Here is a 15824-nt window from a genome sequence, read left to right on the forward strand (position 1 = left end):
TCTCCTTTAAATCTCACCTGTCTGTCTGCTAGAGCCCAACCTTACTCCCTCTCTCTTTGTTAGGCATAAATAGATGCTGGGTTCCCATGATGGGAGCTGAACATCTTTGTTAAAGAATGACTGCTTCTTCAGTCATCCAATTACAAAGCAGCTCAGTTCAATTCAAACCCTGTGTATTTTGCATCTGAATGTTTGACTGATCCTCCATTGTAGTCTAACACTGGTCTCGCTGTTTGTTTGCCAGTCCTGCATAAGTCTCTATTGCTCTTTACGAGAGCAGCTCTCAACACCCCAGAAAAGAGAAGGCACAAGTCTTGCAAAAGGACACACATTCATAGTAAATCCTAAGAGGACAGGCTGTTAAATAAACTGCAGCTGATGAAGGGTATACTGGGCGCCATCCCATTATAGGCCCCGGTGCCACTACAACAGCTGACAACTGACAAAAACACGGCAGAACAAATAGCACAATGCAACATAGCAAATAAAGTTTAAATATTCTTTTTCCATATTCCCACCTATTCAAACCTGCTTTCATGATAATGTGGTAGAATGTGTTTGTACCAAGCACTACCTTAGTTTCCGTTATAAATGGGGATTGCTTAGCATTTTTAAAGTGCAAGAATGTGTGTTTCTTTAACTTGTCAAAAGCCATATGAAAGGACAAGATTTGTCTTTGTAAAAATGGAGTACCTCCCCAATTTTTGAATGCAAACATGTGCTGTATTTGACTAGAAACCTGTGTTTTCTATTGAATCTAATGTTTATTGATTTAACAATGATGGCCATGCCTATGCACCTATGTATTTTAATAAAACAGCCTTAGAAGTTGGGTAGGAAGAAATTAGACAAACGGCTAGCACTGACCTGAGTGAGGCAGGGGGATGCAAGGAACAGTATGAGCTTTTGGACAGTTTCTTTTCGGATTACGAGGAACCCAAACATGAATGTCACATTAGTGTGGATAGTTGGAAGGAACAATTTAGATCAGTGTTTTATGCTGATGCGGGAAACATGCGGGAAACATGTTCTAGGATGAGGGTGTATAGGATGAGGGTGTACAGTCCGAACGGCTGAACAGAATTACACCAAATTTGGCAGAGTCCTTGGTTCAGACTCATGCCTTTTGCTTAAAAAGTGTAAATCCATTCAGTAGTTCCTGAGAAAATTACAATTAAAAGTACATCTATATCTATGGCCTCGGTGGATCCACGCATCTTGCGCACACTCTAAGCGCACCGTCCCGATCACGCGCTAATTGACTGTTAAGTGGTTGTCAACATTAGAAACCAGGAAGTGTTGGCAGCTATTTTGTGCCTCTGTAGAAGCGAGGATCTAGAATTTAGTGGAACAAGTGTTCAAAACGTATAAAGGGGGCAGGTAAGAAATATCTTGACCCGCTAGACCTGCTTAGGGGGTCCCAATTGTTTTTTAATTTTATTTTTTTTAAACAGAGAAATGTGCGCTGGGTGCATGGAACCGCCGTAATAAAAATAAAAACGAAGCACAGGCTCCTGTGGTTTCTTAAAAATTAGCTACCTGGGAGGGCCAAATCCCGGGGTCTAAAAAAATTACATTTGATGGGGTTTCCATGGGGCCCTGTAGCCCGGGGATTGCCATTCCTCAGCGCTACAAAATAAATAGGTGAGGGAGCTCAAAGGTTCGTCTAAGCCCCGGAGATTACCACCCTCCGGGGCTTTTTATATTTTGGGAGTGGGGCCGCATGGTCTGCATTCTGGAGCAGTCGAAAGCCTTGGGGAACACCACCCCCCAGGAACGGCTCCTGCTGTGTCTTGGGGTGTCTACCCCCGTGACACTGCTGTTTGCTATGGCAGGGCGAGAGTTGAGGTTCCCGCTATGTCATAGTAAACTTGAGGGTATATTAACAAGTGCCATTTTGCCGCTTTTGTTTTTAAAAAGCCAAAAATGCAGTGAAAATGTTATCGGCCTATTTACTAGGCGACGCTAAGATGCATTAACGCATGTTAACAACCGGGTTGCTAGCGGCTCGCCTCGTATCTCCAATGAGTTGCAATGTAGGTGTTCCCAGTGGCAAGGCAGGTGTTTCTATGACAATATAACAAGGAAGAGACCCTCATTAAGAGAGAGTAGGTTTTCGTGTTTTTTCTTTCAAAATGCAAACCAAGTTTGCTATGGCAGGGCGGGAGCCTCGGCTCTCACCCTGCCATAGGAAACAGCAGTGTTAAAAAAAAATTCTGGTAAGACAAGAAAGAATTTTGAAGTCCATTATCACCGTTTTAGTTGTAGTTTGCTGCCGTTAAAGCAGCGATATTTTAACGCTGTCCTTGTAAATATGCCCCTAAGTTTTGTAATGTCGACAATCCCATCTCTCATTTAAATAGGCACGAAGTATTTAGTGAAGCGCACACAGTGAATCGTGAAGCAACACTGTCTAATTGTGATCGATAAAAAATTGTTCATTGTTGAGTACAGAGTAGGTAAGTTGTACTTGGGGTTTTGTAATGTCAGTGGCTATTCTCCCAGTCCTGTCTTGAGGTTAATTCGAAGAGTTGTGTACTTCTTTTGCTTGTAATGTACATAGGGGAAGATTTACAAGTCCCTTGCGACACTATAGCGTCAATTTTAACATGGGAAAAGTGATGCGAAAGTGGCGCAAGTGGCTTGTAAATCTGCTGCACAGTGTTCTGTAGTCCTAGTCTGTAGTCTTAGTTTGCTTCCCCCTGTCATGTAGAGGATCCTGGGAAAATATAACGGTTTCTGTACAGCCAGTACCTTTCAACTCTACCCCTAAACTGCTTACTGCCTGTTGCCATAGTAACAGTTCATGGAACACTTAAGTGAGCACACAGGTCACAAGCTCACCACACAATGTTGCTAATCCAAACAGTAACTGTGCTGGAGTTTTTAAAAATTTGCATAGGAACCATTAATCGCAGCTACAGGCTCTGGTAAAGAGCGGGTAAAGAGTTAGCCTCAGTATTATACTTCTAGTTATACACATCATTTGTACTTTTTATTGTTAAATGTTCTCTAAGCATATGATTATCACACTAAATAATTGTGAAATGTTGTCAGAAAAAGAAGACGTATACACTCTTTTTTTAATTAACTTTTATTAGAACAAAAATAAATAACTTGAAACGTAACTTTAACATAATTATATTATAAAACAAATGTGAGATGGACTCCAATAGTAGGAGGGTAGGTAACCTGTAAAACAAAAATGAAAATAAATGTTGAAAATTAGATTGATGTGACTGAATGAGGTCAAAGATCACAAATTAACATAACACTTGGCAATATTGGTTATTTGCACGTGTGCAGTGTGCCTGATACATCAAATGATTCAGAGATGAGACAGAATTAGGTGAGAGACCACGACATTATGCAGGACAATATCATTTATTTGCAACACATTTAATTGGAGGCATTGCGTATCTAGGTCGCTCTGCTTACCTTTTGTAAACACTGTGTTTAACAGAGCTCACAACTTGAGTTCTGCTTTGTTTCTACACTGCAGACTGTATCAAATTCAGCCTTGATTTATTTATCTGCAAAGTAGACAGCAGCGTCCATAACTTGAAAAGAGAAAGAGAAACAATGTGAGAGAGAGGGAGAGAGAGAAACAGAGAAAAAAACAACATTGAAAGTGTTAGAGAGTTAGCCCTTCTAGATGGGGAAGGAGCAAGATGGTGGGCTGACACCGCCACGGTGCACACCGTAGGAGAGACTGCCTTCCTACCCCGGCTGCATACTGAAGTGTGTTTTAATTGGAGGGGGAGAAAATTAGCGGCGACATGATGGAATGAAATCTGTTCAATTTCCCACCCACCCGATAAAAAAAACTGACTTTTTCTGACCTTGATCGAAAACATTGGCACTGGACCCGGGAGCTGCTGGAATTAAGGACTTGGAGCCTATGTTGGTGACCAGCATTGCTGGAGATAGACGCTGGCTGTTGGCGTTTAGGCTGCTGCGTTAGTTCTCTGGTCGTCGCTCGGCACGCAACTGGTTCGGGCTTGCATACGGCCCATTGTCAGCGCTGACAACGCCAGCAACCCTGCAGCAAGATATGGCGCCTCCAAAAAATATTTAGCAGTGGACCGAGCTGGCCGTGCCCTCACTAACATTGAAACAGGAGAGGCAAGTGAAGCTGTTACTTCTGCTGTTGCTACTACCGCCTCTGGGAGCAAGACTGGAGGCTCCGCTGTTGCCAATATTACGACTATTTCAGATAGGGAAAGCTTCAGAGCTGCTCGCAAACGGCTCTATGACTCATAAGGATAGTAGCAACAAACTATCAGAGACTCTGCTCGAGGCTATACCGGCAAATCAAAGTGGGATTAAAATGTATCACAATCAGGGATACATAGTATTCTGGAGATTAGTGCCGATATTGTGTCTAAAAATATTGTTGGGATACATATTGAAGCAGAAGCCGAAGCCGAAGCCGATATATTTATAGAGGGCAGCCAGGTTACCCCTACAATAAAGAGCCCACCAGATATGGGGAATGTGATGAATCAGTCTTCAATAGAGTTTAGAGGTGGTAATCTTGACTGTAATGATTTGGCAACAGCAACTAGAGATATTATTAATAAGGATGAGAAAGAAAATATGATCATGCTTTAGATGAGTGGAAAGAGTTGGCATCTCACAGCGACAAGACATCAGTAATCATAGCCGCCCCACCTGTTTCAACAGTTGATGGCAGATCTACTAAGACTCCTCCGGGAAGAGAACTAAGGCTAAAGTCAGGAACAAGAAGACAGCAGAGCCTATCTCAAAATGATACGTATGGAAAATGTAATTCAGAAAATAGCTCCTTACAGAAGTGGATCCAAGCAAAGGGAGGAGTAAAGAGTATGGCCTCCCGGGTCACGGGCAACAGCCCTAATGAGGACAATACAACTAGCAAAACGGTGGGTAACAGTCCTGCTTTAAAACAAGTGGAGAAGGTAAACTGCCCCACTGGAATACAAAGGGAGATGGGTTCTCAACTAACATCTACTACAGCTGCCTCGCTATCAATGGAAGCAATTCAGCATTCAGATTCTTTGATAGACTCTGACCCGACTCTTGCTTCAATAATACAGTTTCTGAGAGATCAATGAATGGAAACTCAAGGTCACTTGCACAGGCGAATCAGACACAAGATGTTGCAACTATTACAGGAGGTTACAGTAAAAGTGTGTGGCCTTGCTAACAATATATCAGATCTGCAGCAGAGAGTAGGAGAGATGGAGCATACTGTAAGTCTTACAGACACTATGGTACAGAAGCAGGCGACTAAAATTTTAACTCTCCAGCTCAAGCTAGAAGATTTGGAAAACCGCCAACGGTGCCACAACTTATGCATATTTGGTATTCCCAAAGGAGTGGAAGGGGCGGATCCTTGAGCTTATTTGGTACAGCTATTTCGGAGGGCATTCCCAGACTTATCTGACTGGTATTGGGACTCTCAATTGCAAAGAGCACATAGGCTCCCAATGGTTAAACGCAATCAGGAAAGCAGTTACTCTTGGAATCTGTTACATTTTTTGCTAGGTCGGATCTCTGTAAAATCACTATGGATAGACGATGGCAGCTCCAACTGTCAATCGATCCGCTCAAAGCCCTGGGGGCCCAAGTTTATCTTCAGGAACTGGCACATCTGAAGGTCCTCCAAGATGGATGGTCTTATTTTTTTAATGACAAGCATGATACTAAGTTAGCTATTTCAAAGTGGCAAATGGAAGCTACTCAGAAAAAATGATGATCTAAATTTCTTACAAGGATATGGCAACTAGGTTGGGAATAGGAATAGGATTGGGTGATGACAATCCTTATTCCATGCTTCTTTTCTTTTTTCCTTTTTTTCTTCTTTCTCAGTTTTGATATGCTTGGGTGTGGGGGGGCAACTTTCTGCGGTGATAACTCTAGAGGGCTGCCAAGCAAGCCGCAGCTAGTTAAAGGGAGGATTCCTCCTTCAGGTCAAAGGGAGGGATGGAGGTGGTTTGGGGGTGGGAGTGGGGGTGCAAAAACTAAAAAAGGACATCACTAAGGGGAAATTTAGCTATGACAAGAGTTTGCTAGCTAATCATCATGTATTGTTTTTTTTTTTTTTAGGGTAATTTCTTTTGGTAAAGGAACTTTGAAAAGAAAATGCAATTTATTATGGCCAAGATAAAATGTATGGCTTGGAATGTATCCAGTCTTAACAGTGCTAGCAAACGACAATTGGTGCCGAGGAGTTGAAATTATATCAACCACACTTGGTTTTTATGACTGTAAATCATCTGGCCTATAAAGATCGCCATTTGTTTAAACACCTTGGATATGAACTTATTGTTCTTACCTCTCAAACTATTTCCAAAAAAAGGGATGACTATACTAAGATATAAGAGGTTCTTTTGTAAAATAATTAAGGTAATGGCTGATCCAAAAGGCCGCTGGGCAATAGCTCACATAGAAAGTTTTGGTGAAAATATGGTCTTATGTCAATATACGGATCTAATGTAGATGACCCTGCGATATTTGATTTTCTTAATTTAGAATTGTTGAATTGGGATGGGGAACGCCAGACAATGGGTGACTTCAACTGTGTTATTGATTACAGTATTGATTGTACTAAAAGAGGAGGAGAAAAGTTAGGGAAGCTATATTTGAAATGGGCCGATTACAGTCTCTGCACGATTTCTGGCAGCAGCTATACCCACTTATTCCAGGCTATACCTATTATTCAGCTCCTCATAAATCTTATTCAAGAATTGACATGGTTAGGGCTTCTGAAAATTTGGTAGTAGGATCAGATATTTTAATATGCCCTCGAGTGACGTCAGACCATAACCCCATTTTGTTATCTTTTGCTGTCAATTCCGAAAATAAACGCAAGGCCATTCTCCTTTCCCAGATACTTACTAACCGATGAGAAATATGTTATTCATATGCTGCATCAGTTAGAGACTTTTTTTAATTTGAACGTAGGGACCGCTTTTCCTTTGATTGTTTGGGATGGCATGAAAGCTTTTGCTAGGGGAGTGACCCAACAGTACATTTGGCGCCAAAACAAACAGAGGAAAAATGATATAGACAAACTAATCTCAACTTTACAAAGAAGGGTAGAACAACATGCTGAGGCGATAATACGAGGTCAATCAGATCAGGATCAACTATTTCTTCGTTTACTAGATGCCAGAACAAATATGAAAAAGATATTTAGGGAGAAAATTGCGGAGAAGTATAACAAACATCGTCAGAAGCAATACAAATATGGTGAACATATCGGTAAAGTGTTAGCTTTTCAATCTGCAGAAGTTAGGGCTCAAACTAAAACTAAGGCATTCATAAGTGCAGCAATACTGCTCATAGTCATACTGCAGCAATTTTGGAACAGTTTTCACTTTTTTATCAGAATCTCTACTCACCTTCTGCTACCGCTGATGCAGGAAATATTATACAAGATATCACTGAGAGTAACCTCTCGGCTCTAAGTGAAGACGAGGCAGCTTCAATAGATAACTTATTTCGGTGGAAGACATAGGAGTAGCTATTTCTTCGTTACCTTCAGGCAAAGCCTCAGGAGTAGATTCTCTGCCAATCAAATTTTACAAGGTGTTGAAAAACACTTTGCTAGCACAATTTAGTGTAGTTATTCAACATATTGGCATAGATAATAAGACACCGGAGTCGTGGAACATGACCCAGATGTTTTTTTTCTAAAAAGGGTAAAATCCCTACAGACTGTGGATCATTCGACCCATCTCCCTCATAAATACTGATGCCAAGATTTTTTCAAAGATACTTGCTAACCGTCTTGCCACAATGATGGCAGGGTTGGTATCCGACATTCAACATGGTTTTATACCAGGCAGAGATACTACATATCATGTTAATATGGTGATTAAGGCATTCGATTATGCTGACAAAGAGAGGGTGGGTCTCGGTATGATTCTTTTAGATGCTGAAAAGGCTTTTTATAAGGTCGGGTGGGAATTTCTATGGGCTACATTAAGTGCATTCGGCCTTGGGAGACAGTTCAGACAATGGGTCCATGCCTTGTATCGCAAACCTAGACCTAAGCTCTCATATTCTGGTGCATACTCTATACCATTTGCTATCTTATGCGGTACAGGACAGGGCTGCCTTCTTTCCCCACTGTTATTTGTCCTTTACATAGAGCCGATTATAAGGGTTTTACAAGCTCATAAGAACATTAAGTCATTTAATTCTACTTTTAGTAGTTTGAGAATAACTGCATATGCGGACGATCTGACAATCTTTTCCACAAATCCTATAGAAGCTGTTCCAGCTATTGAGAGGCAAGCAACTAAATTTGGATTAGGTTCAGGATATAAATTAAATATTAACAAGACACAGGTGCTTCTGAATTTTGAATCTATCCCTCCAATTTTGGGGAGCTGTACTTTTGCTACGTACTTGAGTTCACAATTTCTGCTAAAATAGGTCAAATAATATCTTTAAATCATACTCTTTTAATAACTGAAACTGCCAAAATCTTAAAAACATGGCATAAACACCCTATAGGGCTCATGGGGAGATGCAATTTAATAAAGATCAAAATACTCCCCAAATTTCGATTTCTGTTTAGGTCCATTCCTGTACGTCTCTTTAATATATATATTTTTTAATTGGATGGAATCCTGAGCAGTTTCATTTGGAGCTTCAAGAAGGCTCGCCGGGCTATTGACTTGCTCAAATTACCCTATAAACAAGGTAGTCTTGGGCTATCAGATTTTAGATTTAATTTTTGTTCATCGTTTGCCGGACATTTTCGTATTCTTTTGGGGATTGATCAGAGCGATTCTCTATATCGACTGATCTTGCTGCACGACAGCTTATTTTTTTTATATCGTATTAACGATCCAAACTATTTCAAACGTATTAAATTTCAGACCATTAGAGACTGTGTTTTTATATGGCGGGCTATGGTCGCCAAATGTACTTTGTCTGTAATTCACACCAAGCTCCCACTTTGGGGGAATCCAATGTTACCAGAAATCTTACAGGATTATAGGAGTAGATTGTGGTCTAATTATGGGATCCTATATCTGGGTGATATGTATGATGCTAGAGGAATTACATAATTTGAAGCTTTACAATTCCAATATAAACTGCCTACTAACCTCCTGTTTAAATATGTACAGATAAAGGATTATCTTCAGAAAAATGTTGACCTAAATTTCATTACAAAATCTTCGATTTGGAATCTTTTATATGAGGAGAAAACTAAACCTCTTATAGGCAATATGTATAAGTTGTTGACCAGTTTTAAAACCAATGGGTGTGAAAAGTTAGCACTACAATGGAGTCAAACGCTGAACTTGGCAATAACATCTGGTATGATTGCTAAGGCTTTGGGTAATATTGGTGACTCACTCCACTCTGTAAGTCTGCAACTACAACAATTTCATACAATTGGTATGTTGTACTACACACCGAAAGGATTAGTGGATGGGCAGGAGGTAATAATGGAGGAGAAAAGCCTAAGGGGCCGATTCCGATTCGGTAAAATTCAGTCCGAATTGCCGTACGGAGCGTTTTTCTGTACGAATCGTATTCCGAACCGTTCCCGTACGTACGATGTAGTACGATGTAGTACGATGTGCACTCAATGCAGTTCTCCGTACGTATCGTACAAAAGACTGTATGATTCAATAATCCGTATGAATCGCACTCGGAACACGCAGTGCGCTATGTTCGTACGGATCGTAGCAGCTTTTTATGACCCAGCAAGTACGATTTGTGTGGACACCACTCCGTACGACTCTTTTTTTGCAGGAGCTGAAAATGTCCGGAAAAGCTGATTTCGCCTCGTAATGCGTATGGATCGGACCCCCCCCCCCCCGTGTACTGTGCGTACACCCCATGATTGCAGGGGTACAGTGCGTTAGTGTACGGTGTGTATACCCCTGGATTTCAGGGGTACTGAGCGTATGTCCCCGTGGTTACACTCCATGAATGTCGTTGTACGGTGCCTAGGGGTACGGTGCGAACCGCCCACAAGGACGTAGGTGTACGGTGCATACACCCTGTGCGTACACCCCTTGAATTTAGGGATACGGTGCGTATGTTATTGTGTGGCTCTCTGTACAAATTGCCTATACACATCGTTTACCGTACGAATCGCATACACAGTCCCTGGTCCGGATCCTACTTGACCGGTGGTACAGCATGTTTACGATTCGTACAGTTCACTGTAAAGGTGTATGTTGTACGGATTTTCCCTTGTTTTTCGTACGATTCACAAGGATTCTGACGTATTTTTGACCTACGGATCGTACTACGTGATTCGGACGGATTACTACGATTCGTACGGAAACGGCTACGAATACGAATCCTCGTACGGATTTGTTTCCCAAATCAGAATCGACCCCTTTAAATTCCTAAATGTGGGACTCAAGCTGCAAATCTAATAGATATGTTTATAGATTGCCTGAAATTACAACTTTATTGGCAGAAGATCGGCCTAGTGTTTTATAGCAAACTTGGAATGGGACCCACATTTACTACTTTAGAAATCATGTTAGGGTATAAGGTAGATAAACCTGCTCTAGCACGGCTATTTACTATCATGATGGTAGCAGCTAGGTTGGCTATCGCCCAGATATGGGTTTCCCCACTACCACCAACAATTCACGACTGGTGGTCTATTATTAAAGTGATTTATGGCATGGAATTTGCCCTGGCTAAAGCTAGGGGTACAGCCTCTATGGTAACAAATGTGAAAATATGGGGCCCTATGGATCTTTCGATATAGGTTATTACTGATATAGAAGGTAATTACTATCATTTAGGAATTGGAATGTCCTAGATTAGGCAGACTAGCTGCTGATGAGGATTATGATTATTCCCTTTTTAAATTTGGATTTGTTAAAATGTATTCTGTTTCTTTTTTTTTTTAATGATTATGTTATGCATATAATTGAACTTATGTTATGAATTATGGTACATTATCCTTATGTGATGTCAATAAAAAAAAAAAGAAAGTGTTAGAGAGAGAAAGTAATAGATGGAGCAGGAAAGGCAGTTCTAATACTGGAGAAAATCTTCGTAGCTCACCTTTTTGCCTACGTTGTGTGTCCAAGCACATGCCGGTTCATAGTGCACCCTCAAGTTTAGTGATCTGAAAGATAGTATAGAGTCAGTAATAGCAGAGTACATACAACTGAACAAGTATATTTCTGCTTTATGCCTTTGGACACTCAGGATACTGTATTACATCAACTTCCACTGCAAGGTGTTGTCTGTGCACTCTTTTTCTCTCAGAGTACTATACCCCATTCACTCCCACTGCATAGCTGTGAGTTCTCATTACTGCTTACCCAGCCTGTTTAACCCCATTGACTCCCAGAGTCCGGAGGTGAGTGCCTTTTCTTGCGCACCCAGACTGTTCCAACCTATCCATTCTCACTACCCGGAGGTGCAGCTGCACACTATCCACTCTCTCCGCCCACAGGTAACTTTTTGTTGCTTCGGAAACAAGCTTCTTTGCTCACCTTGTGCCATTGGCATGATTGAAAGAGGGTCCACCACGTGTTGAAGCAACCTTCTCAGGCATTGTTACGATGACCACGCATCACCACAGAATCCTCAAACATTGAGCTTAGAGGTGTTGGGGGGACGCCAATTTGTGAAACACAATCTGTTAGATAAAAAGGAAGATAACATTGTGCGTCATTTGTTTATCAAAGGAAAGAGGAAGTGAGAGAGTGACTGAAAAGAATATTCGCAGCTCACCTTTCTGTCACCGGTGTGTCTTCCACCATGTGCCAGGACATAGTGCACTCTGAAGCTTTATATCTAAAACATAGTAAAACAAAGAAGTTATGATTGGTAATTGTCACTATGTTAATGTGGAGTAGAATAACATCACCCTTTCACACACCTTCCCTTCCGCATTGAAAATACAACTATTTGTACAGTTCTAACTTGTTTAATGGGGTTCGATTTATGAAGAATTATTAGAGTAGTAATGTTTCCCATCCGGTTGTGAAAACAAGTGGTGCACATTGATACACGTGGTTTCAATCATCACAAGCGATGGACTTTTGACCGACTATAAAAAGTTTCCTGCTATAGGAAAAAAAATCAAATGCAATAAGATACAGTATATAGGACTGCGTACGCAAATCGCTGCATCACCTTTTTGTATCCAGCCTGCTGCATCCTATCTACTCAGTCCGCTGCGCACACAGGCCTCACTGCTCACGTTTTCGCGGACATGGTGCGTTCTACATCATGTAGTCCTGCTCTGCCACCATGAAGTTTCAGATTTGTTGCTGAGTTTTGATATCACTATGGCAAAGGACATACTCGTGCACCTATCTTCATAACAGGTTCCTCACCCGCTCATTCCTTGCGGTACCACTAGCTCTGTGTCCAAAGAGGCCATGCATGTGGTGGTGGGCCCCTTGTTCGGTAGTTTGGGCCTGCATGAGGCATCCGAACCACTAGAACAGGCCATCACAGCGCTTGCGATGGGAGCAACTCTAAAATGGCCTAGAGCACGTGCGCCCCATCTTTTTTATTGGTAGGGTCACATGTGTAGTGACACATGTGCTGGATGGGTGTGGTGTGGGTGTGTACCAGGCATGAGGGAGTGTGTGTGTGTGCTGTTCTGAGAACTAGACCTGGAAGTAAGAAATCGGTACAATGGAAATCTGGGCCATGTAGCGTTTTTGTGCTTTCCTGGTAGCGTAAGTGGAGTGGGCTAGACTGGCGTATGCCAGTGCTGCATGAGGCTGTGAACAATGACTCCGGAGCTATGGGCGTGGTTCCATCGTGAGCTATATGGGAAATCAACTGATTCGGGTGTCCGTATTGTAGTGCTCCCGTCACCCGGGTCTTAAATGCAAATGTGTCATTATGTCTGTAAAGTCCCACAATATGGCAACATGGAAGGTACGGGGTATCACTGAAGCTATATTCATCCATAGCTGTATACAAAAAAGATGGTGGACATGACGCATTTCTGGGAATATGAATGTTTGTTGTACATTCAGTAGAGCATTGTAGCTGTAGTAATGCAGGGCTATGTAAGCTTTAGGTTTCAGTTTTTCACACATGAAGGGCAGTTAATATATATACGTATGTGGTCATTCAGGTATACTGTCAAACTTGGTGGTGGAAATCAGTGCTCGAGGCGTGTCCTCATTCTTTTATTGTAGAGAAATGACGTAATCTACACGTGCCTGAAAATGTACTGTAAATACTGTGCTCATGTAAATTGCTGATATAGTTTAGGGTCGACTTTGCGCATATAAATATGCTAAATTTCATAGATTCAAAGCCGAATTGAAGTTGTGAACCCTGCTGTCCGTACTGTAGATCGAAGGCAGTAGTCAGCAGAGATATCGATGAATTATTTTTGTCACTTATTTTTACAAAATCAGAACACATACAGTACAATTCTCTCTGCATTAAATAAATCAAGGTTGAATTCCCTACTGTCCGTAGTGTACATGCAAAACTGAATTCAAGTTGTGAACCGTGCTGTCCGCACAGTAGATGGAAAGCAGTAGTCAGCAGAGATATCGCCGAATGATTTTTGTCACTTATTTTCACAAAATCAGAACACATACAGTACAATTCTCTCTGCATTAAATAAATCAAGACTGAATTTCCTACTGTCCGTAGTGTAGATGCAAAGCTCAATTTGTTGTGAATCCTGCTATCCGCAGTGTATATCAAAGGCAGTAGTTGACACAGACATCGAGGGATGCATTTTTTGTCACATACTTTAACAAAATCTGAGGACACAGTACAATTAAATAAATCGAGACTGAATTCAATTTTGTCTGTAATACTTATGCCAAACTGGTACCAAGTTGTAAACTCTACTGACCGCACTGTATATCGAAGGCAGTAGTCAGCATAGATATTGATGAAGAATTTTTGTCACTTATTTTAACACAGTCTGTGGACATAGAGTTCAATTGTCTCTGCCTTACATAAATCAAGGCTAACTTCAATGTTGTCCGTAGTATAGATCCAAAGCTGAATTCATGTTGTGAACCCTGCTGTCCGCAGTGTAGATCGAAGGAAGTAGTCAATACAGACATAAGCCTGCAATGCTGTGGCGCTGAGTTCGCAATGAGCCTGTATCGAGGATGCACGTGGGCATGGCGGCAGCCACGTGGCAGGGTGAGGACCTTTGCTGTGGCAGAGTCTCTTCTCTTTGCAGAAGTGAACCACGCCCAAGGCGTAGGCTAATTATTTATAGTCTTATGCTGGAGTTGCGTACGTTGGACCAGCCCACTCTATTTCTGCTTCAAGGGGGGGGGGGGGAGACAACACAGCTACATGACCGAAATATTCCCCAGTGTCTGAGATAATATGGTTGCGTCCACTGTGCAGTACACTACACGTATCAATAGTATATCTACACACAGAAAAGGTTTTGGTTTGTATAGTGAGTTGTGTATAGCATATCACCGGTAGTGTTAGCATTGTGTACATTACTGTTGATGTGCGAGATCCTTTCCTTATACATAGTTGATTGCCACATCTTTGAACTTTGAGCTAGTGTGCTGTTGAGGGGATGTATTATTTTGGGAAGGTCTGTTGTCCTGTTTTGCTTTGCCTATGAGGTAGTAGAGGGGGAGGGATCAGGAGGGGTGGTTGTAGTAGTAGTGGCACTAGGTGTTATGATTGTGTTGGCCGTTGGAAGTGCATAATTAGTACCTGTATTACATATTTGTGTTTAGATATGGGTGTGAGTTAGGTGTAATTCATGCAGTACATAGTCCACGTCCTTACACTAGTTAAATGTTGATATTAATGTGCTAGTGGTAAATGAAACTATTGCCCGTTTTTTTAGGTAGCATAGCAGATTTGGCTTGTTGTTTAAAATATGGGGAAGTGGTGTTTTTTACCTTTTTTTTATAAAGGGAACGCCTAGTTTGTATATCAGTAATATTAGTTGTGGTTCTGGTTTGAGGCGATTTTCTTGGAGGAAGGAATAAATTGAAGAAAGGTAATATTTGAAGTTTTTACCACGTTGAGAACAATGATAATTAAAAATGATAGAAAAAACAGATATGCTTAATGAACATTATAATTAGGAATTGTCATTTTAAAAAACTTTGAAATTCACTTAAAAAAACCAGGGGTTTCAGGCAGGTAACAGTTAGGAATTATTAAAAAAAACTTTGAAATTCACTGAAAAAAACCATAGGTTTCAAGCAGATTATAGTTAGGAATTATCTTTTAAAAAACCTAAGCAATTCATTGAATAAACCATAGGGTTCAGGGGTGTTATAGTTAGCTGGACTTTTCACTCATACAAAACCATTGAAATTCAACTGTTATAGTTAGTTATACTAGCTGTAACTCTCGCGCCCGCAATCCAATGGTGATGATGTCACATATTACATCATTCATGGCATGGTCAGTGACTTTACTGATGACATCTCAAATGACATCACTGATGACATCACTGATGACGTCATCCAGTGAATGTAGTTTGGTTTGTTATTTAAATATGTATTATATATACACCAGTCTGCATTAAAGAATCAGTAGATATATAAATATGTGATTGATTGTTTACTTGAGCAATGTATGGTGTCTCACTAAATATATTGGATAGTGACTAAACAGTTTGAATATCTGCATTACTTGGTCAGTTGTTGTGTAAACTGCTGCACCAGTTGGTTACTACCCACCAATGGATTCCTTTGGGAAAGTCTCTTCATGTCTTTCTGTGACTAACCTCTAAACACTTGTAGATCAATATAAAAATGTTGAAAATACATGCCACACTGCTACACACTCTTCAGCCCTGTAGCAGAAGACATATAAGCTGCACCCCCTCCAACCTGCAGTTCCCATGTACTGAA

General features: G+C 41.0%; 1 protein-coding gene across 1 annotated transcript in view; it reads right to left on the reverse strand.

Annotated features, from left to right (window-relative positions):
• The window catches only part of LOC147684130 (cytochrome P450 2J4-like), a 148886-nt gene extending 133081 nt beyond the window's left edge, over positions 1 to 15805 (reverse strand). Inside the window, exons 1-3 of the mRNA XM_086944520.1 lie at positions 11722 to 15805; positions 11481 to 11626; positions 11044 to 11107 (exon numbers count right to left, since the gene is read on the reverse strand). Of these exons, the coding sequence (XP_086800646.1) occupies positions 11044 to 11107; positions 11481 to 11542 (126 nt within the window). The 5' untranslated portion in view covers positions 11543 to 11626; positions 11722 to 15805. The remainder of the gene's footprint in view (positions 1 to 11043; positions 11108 to 11480; positions 11627 to 11721) is intronic.
• Between the last annotated feature and the right edge of the window lie 19 nt (positions 15806 to 15824).

Source organism: Lissotriton vulgaris, chromosome 11, assembly GCF_964263255.1.
Source record: "Lissotriton vulgaris chromosome 11, aLisVul1.2, whole genome shotgun sequence".
Lineage (NCBI taxonomy): Eukaryota > Metazoa > Chordata > Amphibia > Caudata > Salamandridae > Lissotriton > Lissotriton vulgaris.